A 14306-nucleotide genomic window follows, 5' to 3' on the forward strand; every position below is an offset into this window, starting at 1 on the left:
TCTGCACGGGTGTGTGCTTGACATAGAGCCGCTGTTTAAAAGCTCCCTCTCACATATACGTCGGCCGTGTGCTGTGCACAGGAGGAGCGTGTGTGTTTGTGCCCCCCGCTGTGCAGAGGACTGATAACTACCAGGATGAACCCGCTTCTCCCCGTGACCTTTGTGCTGGTGGCGCTCTGCTCTCTAGCGAGCGTCGATTCTTCAGCGTATGACAAGATCGTCAGCCACAGTCGCATACGGGCCAGGAAAGAAGGGTAAGGCCAGGCTCCTGCGGGGCGGGGGCCCGGATTACTGCTCATTAGTTCCGATCATTTGCTTGGGTGGTCTGTGTGTTCTGGCATCGTGAAACTGCTGTTTAAAACGATGCTAATTGAGCCACATCACAGAAGGAAGCTCAGTATTCTGATTAAATTAGTGTGGGATGAATCGTGGGCTCGGTTCTGTGTTTGAAACTTAACTTGGTCGTATTTCTTTGAGGTTTCTGGAACTTTGTTCCTTTCTGTAATTAGTAGATAATCCATTTGTGATGATTTGTGATGCCCACTAGATAATAACAGAGCCACTCGAGACTGAAGATTTCTTCACGTCTTCAAATCTAAATAAAGTGCAACTTTATTTAGATTTTTATTTATGTGCATTTCTGTGTGGCTATAGGTTCCACGTATATCTTGGGTGGTATCATACACAGAATGCTGGTGACTCATCATGTTTTAGGAGGATTTTTGTTTTCAACTGTTTTCAAATAGTTAATTTCATGATGCGAACGAGCAACAGACGCTGCAAATCTTTGCTGAGAGGAAGTTTAATGAGAAATACTTGAACAAATATGATTTCCTGAGTTGAACTCAGCGACCTTCTCTTTGTCCACCTTCCCTCTCCCCCCTCTCCCCCACCTTCCTGCATCCCCCACACTTTGACTCACCTTTCCCCACCTTCCCTCCATCTCACATTCCCTCCTCGGACCTCCTCTTCCAGGCCCAATGTGTGCGCTCTGCAGCAGGTCATGGGGACCAAAAAGAAGTACTTCAGCACGTGTAGGAACTGGTACAAAGGATCCATCTGCAGCAAGAAGGCGTAAGATTCAACCCAGCCTGCATTCACGCTTGTTTCTCTTCAAGCTTTCTTAGTTCCGCCACTTTGAACTAGAGTTCAGGTCCTGTTCTGTGTGGCCCCTCAGCCTTTTCTGCCCCCACCTGACTTTGAAATAATGACGTTCCTTAAAAGCATGTAAACACAGGAGGTTATTGAACATTTAGCCCCTTCTCACATGACAGCCGTGGCCTCGTTACATGCCTGTAAACACCGACTTTAGTCTTCGTCACCCTTTTCCTGCCTTTATGAGGTGCGTCACGAAGCCCCCTAAGCCATGAAATCTGACCCCCCTCCCACATAAACCTGTGACATGAGGCAGAAATGGTGTGTTGTGTTCCAGCCCCTCTTTCACATGCAGCATGAATGAAAGTGGGACATGAGTGCTGATGAGCGGATGGAGTGAAAGGCTCGGATGGAGCTCTTAGCTGCACAGCAGGTGAGCCAGCGTGCTCGGAAATGAGAAGGGACGCTCGCTGTTCCTGATTTCCTCTCTGGTCAGGCGTGCAGGAGAGCGCATGTGTGGACACGCACACAAACACACCGTTCTAGTCACGGGCCTTTTTAAACCTGCAGCTGTATTTGAATTCTGGAGATTAAAGGATGAGAGTGGAAGAATGGCCCAGAAGTGATTCCTTTTCATTACAGCCACTAAAATTACATTAAAAACCAGAAAAAGAGCCCAGATAATAAAACATTAGGGGACGATCTACAAATCCCATTATGTTGATTTATTTCCGTCTCTGCTTATAACTCATTAGTTAATATGTTTTCACCATATTGAATAATAGCTAAATCTTTTTCCCTAGTTTACAGTGTCTAAATAGTGAGACTACACATCCATCAGATGTGCTGCTTTCATGAGCCAACTAAATGAATCTTTGGAGCGAGAACATGCCAGACATGAATTGATCTGTTTTCCCCACCGACACAGCGAGCGCATTGTTCAGATGCAGCGGAGGAAATCCACACAGCTGCGATCATATCGGCCCGACGGGCGCCGATGACAGACGCTGCAGCAGCCTTCAGGTCTCGAACCAACGGGCCGGAATATTGAAGAACTGAACACACAACTGGGCATTTGCTCTGAAATCCGACCCCTTGAAGTCGCGCTGGCACCGTGTTAGAGGTGACGAGATGCGTCGAACCACAACCGTGTTGCACGATGAATCTCACTTCCAGTGAAATCCATCAGAAGGGTCCTGAGGCGGCTCCGGAGTCCCGGTTACATAAGAGAGCGGAGCGGGAACCTGTCTGTAGGTTCCAGCCAAACTTTGTGTTTCTGTGGGTTGGGGCCGTTCGACTGCTCATCTGGAGGCCACATCAGGTGGGCCGGCCGTCCTCTGCTGGCTGGTTCTGGTTCTGGTTCTGTCACTTGTCAGTGCTGCATCTATTATCCAGCCGTGCGCGCGGATATTTACGGACTTTAGATTAAAGCAGTTAAAGACACAGGAGAGAATGACTGCAGTCAATTCAAGTAATAAAGAGGATTCACCATCGAGGCTTCCCGAACGCACGTGTGTGTGTGTGTGTGTGTGTGTGGGGGGGGGGGGGGGGGGGGGGGGTGCACGCCAGAGAGCAGTTGCACAATAAATCACGGATGGTCATTGCTGAGAGGAGAACAAGCTTCTTATTTGTCATATGAGAACGTTGGCTGGAGAAGAAGGACGATAGAGACCAAACTCAATCAGCCCCCCCACTGGTGCCTGCAGAGCTCTTTGGGTTAAAGTGCAGCTAAACTTCCTCCAGCTTTCTGGGCCTGTGTCGCTGCCGCCCCAGAGGAGCCTTTTCAGTGCAGAACGTCAGCAGGTTGCTGAGCTCGGTTCCTTCTCGCTGTCGGTCACATCAGTCCCAGACAAACAAGCCCGGCTTGTTTTTAGCCTCTGTTAAACCTAAATCACCAGTGCACTTGTACACTCGCGTGTGCGTCACTGCAGCAGCTGCGCTGGAGCGCTAGCGGGCCTCGTCGGACTCCCTGAGGTCCGTTTTCACACGTTCAGACCCCCCCACCCCCGTTTAAAGGCTCATTTACTGGCAGCAGCATCAGCTGTGGGTCAATACTTTGTTTTGGTTGGAGGAACTCTCAGAAATCAAGAAGCAGAAACGTGGGACAGGAGACCCTGTTGGTGGTTGCAAACGTATAGTTACTAGAGGAGCATAAACAGTGCAAATCCCCAATTTCCTGGGGAATGTGGGCCTGCAGTCTGCATCTATCCATGAGACTATGGCCAGGCTGCTGCATGTGACAGCTCAAAGAAATACTGCTCACATCATTTTGAAGAGAGAGAATATTTAAGCTGGAGGCTTGTACATGTCGCTCCCACTTTTATTTATTGCGGTATTGAGAGACACTTGAGAGAGATGTAGCCCTGCCGCTTGTCTTCTTGGTTTTCGGGGTGGAATCACTGACTTCTCATCGAGGCTGCTTCTGGAAAACACGTCAGCCAAATTCCAGTCCCTCACAATGTTCGCTCGTGTCTGTGGGTCTTCAGACCATCTCAAGCACATTTGTCCTTCTTCTTTTTAAAAGCGTGGTCCTGTATGAGTGCTGTCCTGGCTACATGAAGCTGGAAGGCATGAGAGGATGCCCTGCAGGTAGATGGCAACACTTCAGAATGACCTGTTCACCACTATTATGGGATGTGCATTCCCACCTCGTCTGCTGTCCCCCCAGTGGCTCCCATTGACCATGTTTATGGCACTCTGGGTCTCCTACACGCCACGTCCACTCAGCAGTATGCTCAGATGGCAGGAATGAGGGAGGGGCTGGAAGGCAAAGGCTCCTTTACCATGTTTGCCCCCAGCGATGACGCCTGGGCTCAACTGGACCCTGTGAGTAGCCCAGTAACCATGCAGCCACGCCGGCGGAGCACCGGATCCTTAACTCTCGCGGTGTCTCCAGGCCGTGCGCGCTTCACTGGAGAGCAACGTGAACGTGGAGCTGAAGAACGCTCTTCACTTCCACATGGTGAACCGCCGTCTGCTCACCAAAGACCTGAAGAACGGCATCAGCATCTCGTCCATGTACAATAACCTGGGCCTCTACATCAACCACTACTCAAACGGGGTCAGTTTTCACACAAAAACTGAACAAATCAGAAAGAAAATACTTCCAGTTCCCAAATGGTTCCCTGTAATGTCTGAAAAATGTCCTCGCTGCGAAGATCGTGACCGTGAACTGTGCCAGGATCGTCCACGGTAACCAGGTGGCCACGAACGGCGTGGTGCACGTAATTGATCGGGTCATCAGCGCCGTGGGCAGCACCATTCAGGACGTGCTGGATGTAGACGACGAGCTCTCCTCCTTCAGCGTACGTCAAACATTTGATGAATGACCTTTAACAATCAAAAGCAAAGAGAAGCGTAACACATCCGTCCCCCCAGGCTGCAGCTCTGGCGTCCGGTACGATGGACAAACTGGGCAGGCCAGGCCAGTACACTCTGTTTGCTCCCACTAATGAGGCCTTTAACAGGCTGAGCCCGGGACACCTGGAACGCATGATGGGAAACAAGAACGTCATCGCAGGTACGCTCGATCCTTGTTAGCACAGAATTCTTGATTGACTTTGCTACGTCATTTTATCCAGCCTATAGTCTGACGGCTCTGGAAACGGCCGCACTGATTCCAAACTGTACAAAAACGGCTGATCCGATTAGCATGGACTGTGATCCAGACTTCAGTGATCTCCAGCTTATCTCGTCAGAGAGGAGACACAAACCGTAAACATGGGAACAGGAAACTGCTGTGTCACTGGCAGCGTCTCCCTCCTCTCTGGCCTAGCAAGAGCCTTTTTTCTCGACATGAAGGCACTTTATGATACGTGCAGTGATTTATCGACTCGGGGAAACCAATATAGCCTCAGCTAAATTCTCAGACGCTTGGCTAACAGACGCTTGGCTAACAGACGCGCTGTTGATGGAACAGCTTCCAAAATAAAGGCGAAGCGGAGCCGTGCGCCTGGTGTCTGAACGGTTTGACCCAGATCAACTTGGCCAACAGATCAACATTTATTTTGTTGAGATTTCTGTGGATTTGGAGGGTTTTGTCTGGATTGTCTGTGTGGGCCATCATTTCTTGTTCCACTTTAACTCCCAGCTGTGTAAAACTGTATAATAATAAAAATAATAAATAATAATAATAAAATAAAAGTCCTGCTGTTAAATCTGCAAATCTGTCTGTCCCACCAAGCGCTGGTCAACTTCCACCTGTTGAACAGCGCCCAGTGCTCCGAAGCCATCATGGCGGGATCGGTGTTTGAGACCGCCGAGGGCAGCACCGTAGAGATCGGCTGCGACGGCGACAGCCTGACAGTCAACGGCATCAAGATGGTGCTGAAGAAGGACATCGTCACCACCAACGGCGTCATCCACCTGATCGACCGGGTCCTCATCCCTGACTCAGGTAAACAACGTAAAGCTATCCAAAGTTCGTCCTGTCCAAAAGCAAACTAGACGTGTCGTGATTCCCATCAGCTAAGGAGGGTCTGGAGCTGATAGGAGAGTCCCAGAAGACCTTCAGCAACATGGTGTCTGAAGTGGGTCTGGCTGCTGCCATGCGTCCAAAGACAGAATACACGATCCTCGCTCCCGTCAACAGCGCCTTCAGCAGTGAGTTATTCCCCAAACAAAGCCTTCCCCGGAAAAATGTGCTTTTGTCCTCACAGTGGAGCATCTGGGAACTCCTGCCGTGTGTTTGAGGCTTTTGGATTTACGGCCCCGATGTTTGTTTGTGTTAGATGAAGTGATGTCAACAGACAGGAGGCTCCTCAGGACCATTTTGGAGAACCACATCTTGAAGCTGAAGATTACCCTGAGCGAGCTCTACAGCGGCCAGCTGCTGGAGACGCTGGCAGGCAAACTGCTGCGCGTCTTCATCTACCGCACGGTGAGGCCGCTCGGCCCCCTTCAGGACAGTTTATTAATCATACTTTGACGTGTCACATTTTTAAATCTACTCTTTAATATTTGCTAAGTTTATCTACAGTTTCCAAAAACCACTAATTGTTCCCCAATGTTCTTTTTAAAGGCCGTCTGCATAGAAAACGCCTGCATGTTGCGTGGCAGCAAAGAGGGAAGCAACAGCGCTCTTCACGTCATGAGGTCCATCATCAAACCAGCCGATAAGACCATTTATCAGCTCCTGCTTTTGGACGGCCGGTTCAAGTAAGCCCGTCTCATCACTTCGTAAAGGAGCGACTCTGAAGTCGAGTTGGTGTCATCCAACAACGAAGATCTAAGCTAGTTACATCCTGCAGAGCGGTGACGTGGCTTATTCTTGAGAAAATAAGCTGAGCTTGAGCAGAAATCAGACATGTCTTCACAGGCGAAGGAGGTAGCATAGAGGTGGGGAGGAGCTCACCTCTAGGGCCAGGACCTGTGTGGTCCTGGCCCTAGAGGTGGGGAGGAGCTCACCTCTGGGGCCAGGACCACACAGGTCCTGCCAAGATACACTCCAGCCTCTCAGCCACTATAATCCTGTTACTAAGGAGTAACGCATTAGTTTTTAATCCAGTGCTGCTTTGGTATTAAAACATCGGCATTGCCTCCTTCACTAGATCCTGCTGCGGGTCAGAACGTCTGCTTCATGCCGTTTTGTTTCGACTGTAGGATTTTCCTGTCTCTGATGGAAGTAGCAGGCTTGACTGGTCTGCTGAAGCAGGAAGGTTCCTACACCATCTTCGCACCCACCGACGAGGCCTTCGATGGTCTGACCCCCAGTGACTTTGAGCTACTGAAAAGTGAGCACCCTCCAAACATGAGAAGCAGCTTCATGACACATGAGACGTTGGTTTAACCGCTGTGGCTTCGTGTCATGGATGGCAGGCGACGTGAACGCCCTGAGGGTCATTCTGCTGTATCACTTCAGCAACGGGATCTTCATCAATGGAGGGCTGGAGGGAGGAGTTACCAATATGCTCAAGACCCTGCAGGGCAACAACCTCCACGTCTTTTCTGTACGTATCCCTCTGACGTGGATTCTCTGGTCCTCAGAAACAGAAGGATTAAAACTTCCCTCTTCTTCAAAACTGTTGAACTCTTCCTGCACATCTAACCCAAATGCAGCGTGATCTTTAAAGTAAAAGTGAATATAGAATAAAATAGTCCTCAAGGGGGGTATGTGAATACATTTGTTCCTGATTACATATCACTTTGAGGTAAATGTATTTAGAGGAAATTATTTTATAAATTAAACCTAGAATTATGATTGTAAAATGCGCCCCCCCCCCCAAAAAAACCCCACTTAAAATGTAAAAAAGGGCTTCCTGTGAACTGCTCGCTGTGAATCGGCTGGTCTAAAACAGAGTCTTTCCAGCAATAAATCCGTTCTTCTGATTTAGTGGTGAATCCAACATGTGGACAGGAAATGAGAATAACGTAAAAATAGCCTGATTTTCTCATTTGTGTGTGCCGCGGCTCAGATGACCACATTTGTTCACATTTTCCTCAGAGTTTCCCAAGTCGAAATCAGTCCTTCCCAGTGTTCCACAGTAGCCTCACAGCTAATCTGCTCCTTTTAAGCTGGATATCGCCAGAACACCAGATATTCTTAGTTTCCTTTCCATCTGACCAGACCAGACCTTCCGAGTGACGTTCTCACGTCCTCTACCTGCTTTTTTGTTCTGTTTTTCTCCTTATTATCAGGCTTTGTGTCAGATTTATCAGGATAACACCTCAGCAAGGTAATTCCAAGACTGATGTCACTCACCAAGAGGAAAAGATCATTAAAAAGCATAAAAAGACGCAAATGAAATTCACGGAAACATTTTTTTTTAAAAAGAGGATGAAATGCCAACGGTACAACTCAGCTTAGCTAGCGAGTGGGTTACAGGAAAAGGCAGGGGAGGAACATGATCATGGATGGGATCCCAGATCTGACAACAATAGAGAACACATCCTGTTAAACTTTACTTAACCTCAAAGCCTTTCATCAAGGAACCCTTTTATAACCACTGACCCTTGATGCTGCTGCGCTAATCAGACTGTGATCAGTAATGTCTGGCCCTTCGCAGGTCAACAACACTATCCAGGTCAACTCTGTGGACGTGCCGACCAGTGACTTGATGGCAACTAACGGTGTGATCCATGTGGTGAAGAATGTTCTTTATCCCCCAGGTGAGCTCTAACATGTAAAAATGGATAAAAGCGCTGAACTCTGCGCTGGCTCAGGTGCAAAGGTGGTACCGGTGTGGCTCCTTTCCAGACCTGCCCCAGACTAGACTAGGACAGCCCAGGACCTTTGGTCGCTGAGCAGCAGCAACGTACAGGGGTGGAGAAAAGACGCTTCACCAAATTTCTTGCAGCTCCACTCAGACCTGAATTGTGTCGCATGAAAATATTTAGAGTCCAATGTGGAATCTAATGTTGCTCCGATGACACTTGCAGACCTGCCCGTGGGCCGGGAGGACCTCCTGGTCCTGCTGAAGAAGCTGATCAGATTCATTCATATCAAGGTCAAGAGACAGTCGACCCGATGATCAGTACTTTAGTAGCTTATGGTGTGCAGGATATATGTAATTTTGGTCTTCTTTCTTGCCTCCAGTTTGTCTCTGGATATCGGTACGTTGAGATCCCGCTCACCTTCCTCAGTAAGTGTTCTTCCACTGTCACTGTACGATAAATCAAGCTGGCGTAGACCCACTAAAGACCAAAGACTCTTTCCACAGAGAAGATTGTTGAGACACATTACATCGAAACAGGTGAGACAACTAGAACGGCAGTATTACAGAGCAGTGGGGTAACGTGAATATGGTCTTTGTTTAAAAAATGACCAAGTGGCCACACGCCAAATGACTTGCAAGTGGTCCTCCGACTCCATTAGGGCTTCTTCACGGTCCCCCCCTTTAGTTCTGCCGATTCTCCACCGGTTTTCTTGCTTTTGTTGGACCGCCTGCAGTGTCGAATTAGCTACCTGAGGGATGCGGTCATCAGGCTGTCACTTCCCTGCAGCGTCCGAGACCATGAGCTGGTCTCCAGTTTCAGTTCAGAGGGGTTGGGACCAACGGCAGGATGCCTTAAAGGGCCCCACCACCCGCTGTATGACCAGTAGAGGTGTTGTATTCCTAACACGAGAGGACACTTCACTTCATGAATAGGACTCTATCTGCTATGGCTCTGGGACTCTTTACTATTGGAGTATTCTTTCCTGGGCAGTTTTGGGCCATTAGAATCCTCCAAGACGGCCACAAGTCATGCAAACACACCAGAGCTGTAGCTTTAGGAGCTGGTTTACACCTTCACTCGTGCTCAAACTAATGATTTGAATATGCAATGGACAACATTATCAAGCATTTAATATATTCACAGCAGAGCTGCGGGAGTGTAGATCCTCCAGGAAGGGTTGTAAAAGCTCTCATTTCTCTCAGCCACTTGAGGAGCAGCCACGTATTTAATAGCATATTTACTACTTTAGTCATTGATTTGTGTGTCAACTTTAGCTGCGGAAATGCTACTTTGCTACTTAGGTTTGGTTCTGAACACTTGTGTGAAGAATCACTACTGACAAACAAATGGAATTTTGTTTTATGATTTCCAATTTATGTTTTATTACTGTCAAAACATGCTGGTGATGGATGAAAATGGAGAATCAGAAGCACACAACGTAGAATATGAATACTAGAACCTACTGAGCCATGTAGGAGACACGTTTAATGGTTCCAATCAGCTACTGCTGAGGTTTGGGTCACTCTCTGGGGTTCACAGCTCAACACCATAAAACAAACAAATGATTCTTCTGTGATTTACTGGGAATGTTGGATCAGAACACATCCGACCCATCCAGAAAGTTAATGAGAAGGAAGAACTTAAAAGAATAATCTTTCTAAACTGACCTGCAGAATGTTCAGATCCACAATAATTAATTATGTGCCGGAGCTTGTTGCTTCCTATTAAGAAATGAGACCATGTTTGAAAATAAAAAATGATACATAACTTAATAAAGTACTTTGAAATAGGAAAACCTGATTTTGATTACCGGAGAGGTCACGGATCCAATCAAACATCTGTCGGCTCTTGAGTCTTTATCACACATATAAATATGGGCCCTTTACCAAGAAATCTCCCCTCAGAAGATGAAAATTTAAAAAGCTTTTATGGGTTTTGGTTTTATGGAGGCATCTGGTCCTGATGGGAATTCTCTTCACGTGTTCCCAATCTGTGTCTATCAAATTGGAAAAAAATCATATCCAACTTTTGCTTTTAAGACGCTGAAATCTAAAACTTTGTTCAGCTTTCCATCAATGCCTGCAACTCTCTTCTGTTCTGATCTGTTTCTTTTTTACCGGCCTTTTATGGGAACTTTAACAGCTCTAATCTGCGAGATAATCTGAACTGTAACAAACGTGTGGTTATGGCTTTGACCCGTATGGACTGAACAATGACTGGTTAATGATAAATAATTTTCAGAATTAGATTAGGATTTTTGATTACATGCTTTTGTTCCATGTTTTACCAATAATCCAATAAACCTCCCAGGTTTCGACCGGACTGGTTCCACAGTTCAAAAGCCCAGAAAAACTGTATGATTTTATGATTAAAGCTGTGTCTATGGACAACATACAAAGAGAAGCTAATCGTGACCCGCCAGACCAAAAAGGTTCTAAGAGCAATTTGGAAACGTGTTTTGGTTCCTTTAAGTAGCGGAAAGTTGATGGCAGTAGATCATTCGATAGCTTCAGGGGAATATTTCCCAACTCTTACTGAGGTAAAAGCTGAATCAGTTCCTCACATTTTCTGAGGTATCTAATCAGATGAATGTTTACAAAGCAAGATTAGATCTTATTGTGGCTAAAAGCTAATGTGATGCTACCACAGCTTTAGTAAAGGTGCCACGGATGCAGAGGTGTGAACGTCTGGAAGAGAAGGCGTGAAATGATCAGAACAGGGAGCTTTGGGAACCATTAGGATTGTGAGAGGAAAGTTGCATCTCCTGCATTAGTATTCTTTCAGGCTCAATCATATAAGATCATAAAAGATCATTTTAACTACATGGTTCTTTTTTGCAACTTTTGGCACCATATTTGATAAAGAATGCTCGGAATGAGCACCGATACGTGTCCACGCCACATGTTGCAAGAGCTGTTTTTCCTCCACACAGTTCCCGAAGAGACAAAGTTCACCAGAGTCATTGACGGTCAATCCTCAGTCAAGACCTTCACCAAGGTGATTGAAGGAGAGCCGACCATCACCAAGATCACCAGAGTCATCGAGACGGAGCCGACACTCACAAGAGTGGTCGTGGAAGGGGAGCCTTCAATCACCACACTGACCAGGGTGATCGAGAGTCAACCGTCTATTACCCAGGTCACACGAGTCATTGAAGGTGAGTTTCCAAAGGGGGGGTCGTGTGGTTCATATCTGGAAAGAAGGTCTCTCTAACAGACATTTTGCTCCGTCCAGGTGCTGGTCACGATGCAGAGGGAAGGATACTTACAGGTTAGCTGGACAGTTGAGAACAATCTTCTGACTTCTCTTTTAACATGTTAATCTTAACTCAAGATCCTGTTTGTGTTCATATAGTAACACAATCAGACACGCTGAGCTTTCCAATCATTTCTCACATCCCTCTCTGCTCTGGCTGCTGTATTCTGGCCTGAAGTTCCGTTGACGCCTTTTCATAACTGTCAGAAAAGGAAGACACTGAAAATATGAGAATGGCACCACAGTAAAGCAGCTATTGGATGTTTAAGGGCCAAAGGCAGGTTTGGAATTCTTGCACAGGAACAGGATTTGGGCCTATTTGGGTCAGAAAGATCAGGTTTTGTCACGTTTGCAGTCTCCTGGTGCATCATCGGTTTGGTGTCTCTTCCTCTACGGATGGGTATCCCGTTCTTGGCATGATAGATCAGTGGTGGAAGGCTGGAGCCTTTTGGGAATCACAATGTAACATTATGGGATGTGCAGCCGTAATGATCTCTCTCCATCTGAAGGTGAAGCCAGATTCCTCTTATCCGTCCCTGATGAGGCTCCCCATACTCCATTTTGGGCCTTCTTTGATATTTTTCTGTATTTCCTTCCTGCATTCTTTTCTCCACGAGGATTATTTGAAATTTTGAGGTTGAAAAGAGGTTTTGATGGATTTTATAATGATGTGAAACTTGTGGCTTGTTGGGGAAAATTCAGTCCCAGAAATCTCCAAGATCACCACCATCCACAGCAGCTCAAATCTGACCGAAGAGGAATCAGAGCGAATTATCAAACTTATTAAAGGTAAAGTGTCACAAGTGCAGCTCTTGATTAGCGCTTTTGATGCCGGTCTCAGACGTTTAGACGTTTACAGTTAACGAAGCAAATTTTACTCCTTACAGACGCAAGTCTGGATGCAGAGGGAAAGATATTTGCAGGTCTGTTTCTCCAACCCAGGAGAGCATGAACCATGGTGTGCATCACTAGGGGCTTTCTGGCTATCTCTGGTGGGTCAAAGGCTAAATGGAAGCTTCTCTATCTCCACCGTGGTCTCGCTGCCATGTTCTGGCCAGAGGTTCTGCTGCCTCACAGTAGCGCAGCCAAAGGCTCTTTAATCAGTGTTCTAATGGGATCGCAATCATTAACAGAGAGAGATCCGTTCCAGCAAAGACTGCTGATTGGTCATTGTTCAGGGTGATTTTAGACCCAGACAAGTTAACACAGCAGTTTGGGTGCATTCTTCTCCCACTGCATCATCACTTTGGTGTCTGTCCATCTCTTCTGCTCAGCTAATATCTTCTGAGTGCACGTGGGTGTTCTGGTGCAACTGCTTCCCTCATGCTGAACTGACTGGTTTGAGATAAAGAGCTGGTTCTCTGTGCGCAAGTGTGTGTGTGTGTGCGTGCGTGCGTGCGTGCGTGCGTGCGTGCGTGTGTGTGTGTGCGTGCGTGCGTGCGTGCGTGTGTGCGTGTGTGTGTGCGTGTGTGTGTGCGTGTGTGTGCTAATGAAGCCTACCTCTGTGTTTTGTTTGGTGGTGGTGGTGGTGGAGGAGGTGTGTTTAGGGACACCTGTACCTGTCAGTCTGTCAGTACTGTTGCTAAGTCGTTAACTGACTTTCAACACTTCTCCAACACCCGTCTGAAGGTGAATCCAGAGTCGTCACGGTGAACGAGCCTTATGTCATTAAGGGTAGGATCTCCTCGCACCATTCACAGCCTTCTCTTTCCCATGTGTCATTGTTTTCTTTCTGTATTATTATTATTATTATTATTCTGTAGAATATTAGAGATTTCCTGGAGAAACGAGGATCTGATGCATTAAAAATGACTTTATGCTTCTGGTTTTGTTGGGAAACATTCAGGCCCAGACTTCTCCAAGATCACCACCATCCACAGCAACCCACAGCTGATCGACGCCGAATCGGAGAGAATTACCAAAATCATTAAAGGTGAGGTCACGTGCACATCTGGGCGGTGCTTCTGATGTCATGCATTGGTTCAACGTGCGGACTCTTTTTCAGAGGGAGGTCGATACTCCGCTGCCAGGAAGCCTCCACGTAAGTTGACACGTTCCTGCACATCTACTGTGGATCAGAACCAAAGACTCTGACACCCGTCAGATGCTGCTGCTGCTCTTTTTGTGATTTTCATCTCTGTATTTGGTCACCTAACCCTAACCCTGCGCCTACCTTTCCCTCCAATCAATGTCTCCTCTCACACAGCTGGAATGAGGAGGAGAAGGTTGGTCAAGCGTCCTCGTAACCCAAAGCAATGAGCAGCAACAGGGACTGAGCAGCATCCATGGAGCGCTGGGGCTGAGGAAAAGCTGTGGAGCAGCAGGCAGAGCTCAGAGCAGCCAAACCACCAAAACTGTTGGGATTTATGGGAAGAAGAGATGATTTTTGCCTCCATAATATGACCTGGAACGTTATGTCTAAGGTGCTATACATATTCTTAACAGTGACGTGATTCTTTTTTTAAAATAATAAGATTAATAACAGCTTGGTAAAATAGTCTGAAATACGTTTTATTTGGGTTTGTTTTAACTCTTTGTGAATTCTCAATAATATCACAGTTCAGTGTTTCTCTGTAAATGACCTAATGAAAATTAAACATTCCAGTCTTTTACACATTTCTCAGTCGTTCTTTATGGAAACACCAGCAAAATATGGGACATTTGCACGAACCGTTACACCACCTGAAGTTAGAGTGAGAATCTGTCCAGAAGATAAACACGCGTTGTCCTGCAGCACTAAAGAAATCTAGAAAAGCACAATATGGGGTTCCGCTTCATGCTAGCTGTTCATCTGGTAGCAT

General features: G+C 46.9%; 1 protein-coding gene across 5 annotated transcripts; it reads left to right on the forward strand.

Moving 5' to 3' along the window:
• On the forward strand, window positions 1-14119 carry LOC101076291 (periostin). 5 transcript variants are annotated; one of them, XM_011611674.2, is made up of 25 exons: window positions 3-254; window positions 976-1074; window positions 3620-3684; window positions 3764-3921; window positions 3992-4156; window positions 4254-4400; window positions 4474-4615; window positions 5279-5491; window positions 5563-5697; window positions 5826-5974; window positions 6116-6252; window positions 6697-6827; window positions 6913-7043; window positions 8100-8202; window positions 8473-8540; window positions 8630-8675; window positions 8754-8786; window positions 11183-11407; window positions 11485-11520; window positions 12208-12294; window positions 12393-12428; window positions 13135-13179; window positions 13352-13438; window positions 13511-13546; window positions 13712-14119. In XM_011611674.2, the coding sequence occupies exons 1-25, from the start codon at window positions 136-138 to the stop codon at window positions 13762-13764; spliced, it is 2646 nt and encodes an 881-aa protein (XP_011609976.1). In that variant the 5' UTR covers window positions 3-135; the 3' UTR covers window positions 13765-14119. The 5 variants fall into 5 exon arrangements, with proteins under 5 accessions (XP_029704149.1, XP_011609978.1, XP_011609976.1 ...); XM_029848289.1 differs by lacking the exon at window positions 8754-8786 and having other exon boundaries at window positions 1-254; XM_011611676.2 differs by lacking the exon at window positions 13135-13179 and having other exon boundaries at window positions 2-254.
• The last annotated feature ends 187 nt before the right edge of the window (window positions 14120-14306 follow it).

This window comes from Takifugu rubripes, chromosome 15, assembly GCF_901000725.2.
Source record: "Takifugu rubripes chromosome 15, fTakRub1.2, whole genome shotgun sequence".
NCBI lineage: Eukaryota > Metazoa > Chordata > Actinopteri > Tetraodontiformes > Tetraodontidae > Takifugu > Takifugu rubripes.

What these genes read in the sequence shown, in the direction of transcription:
- LOC101076291 (XM_011611674.2), top strand. Translation starts at nt 136, where the DNA reads ATGAACCCGCTTCTCCCCGTGACCTTTGTGCTGGTGGCGCTCTGCTCT. An exon ending in ATACGGGCCAGGAAAGAAGG is followed by an intron (nt 255 to 975) that starts GTAAGGCCAGGC and finishes CTCCTCTTCCAG; the next exon opens with GCCCAATGTGTGCGCTCTGC. An exon ending in AGAGGGAAGGATACTTACAG is followed by an intron (nt 11,521 to 12,207) that starts GTTAGCTGGACA and finishes GGGAAAATTCAG; the next exon opens with TCCCAGAAATCTCCAAGATC.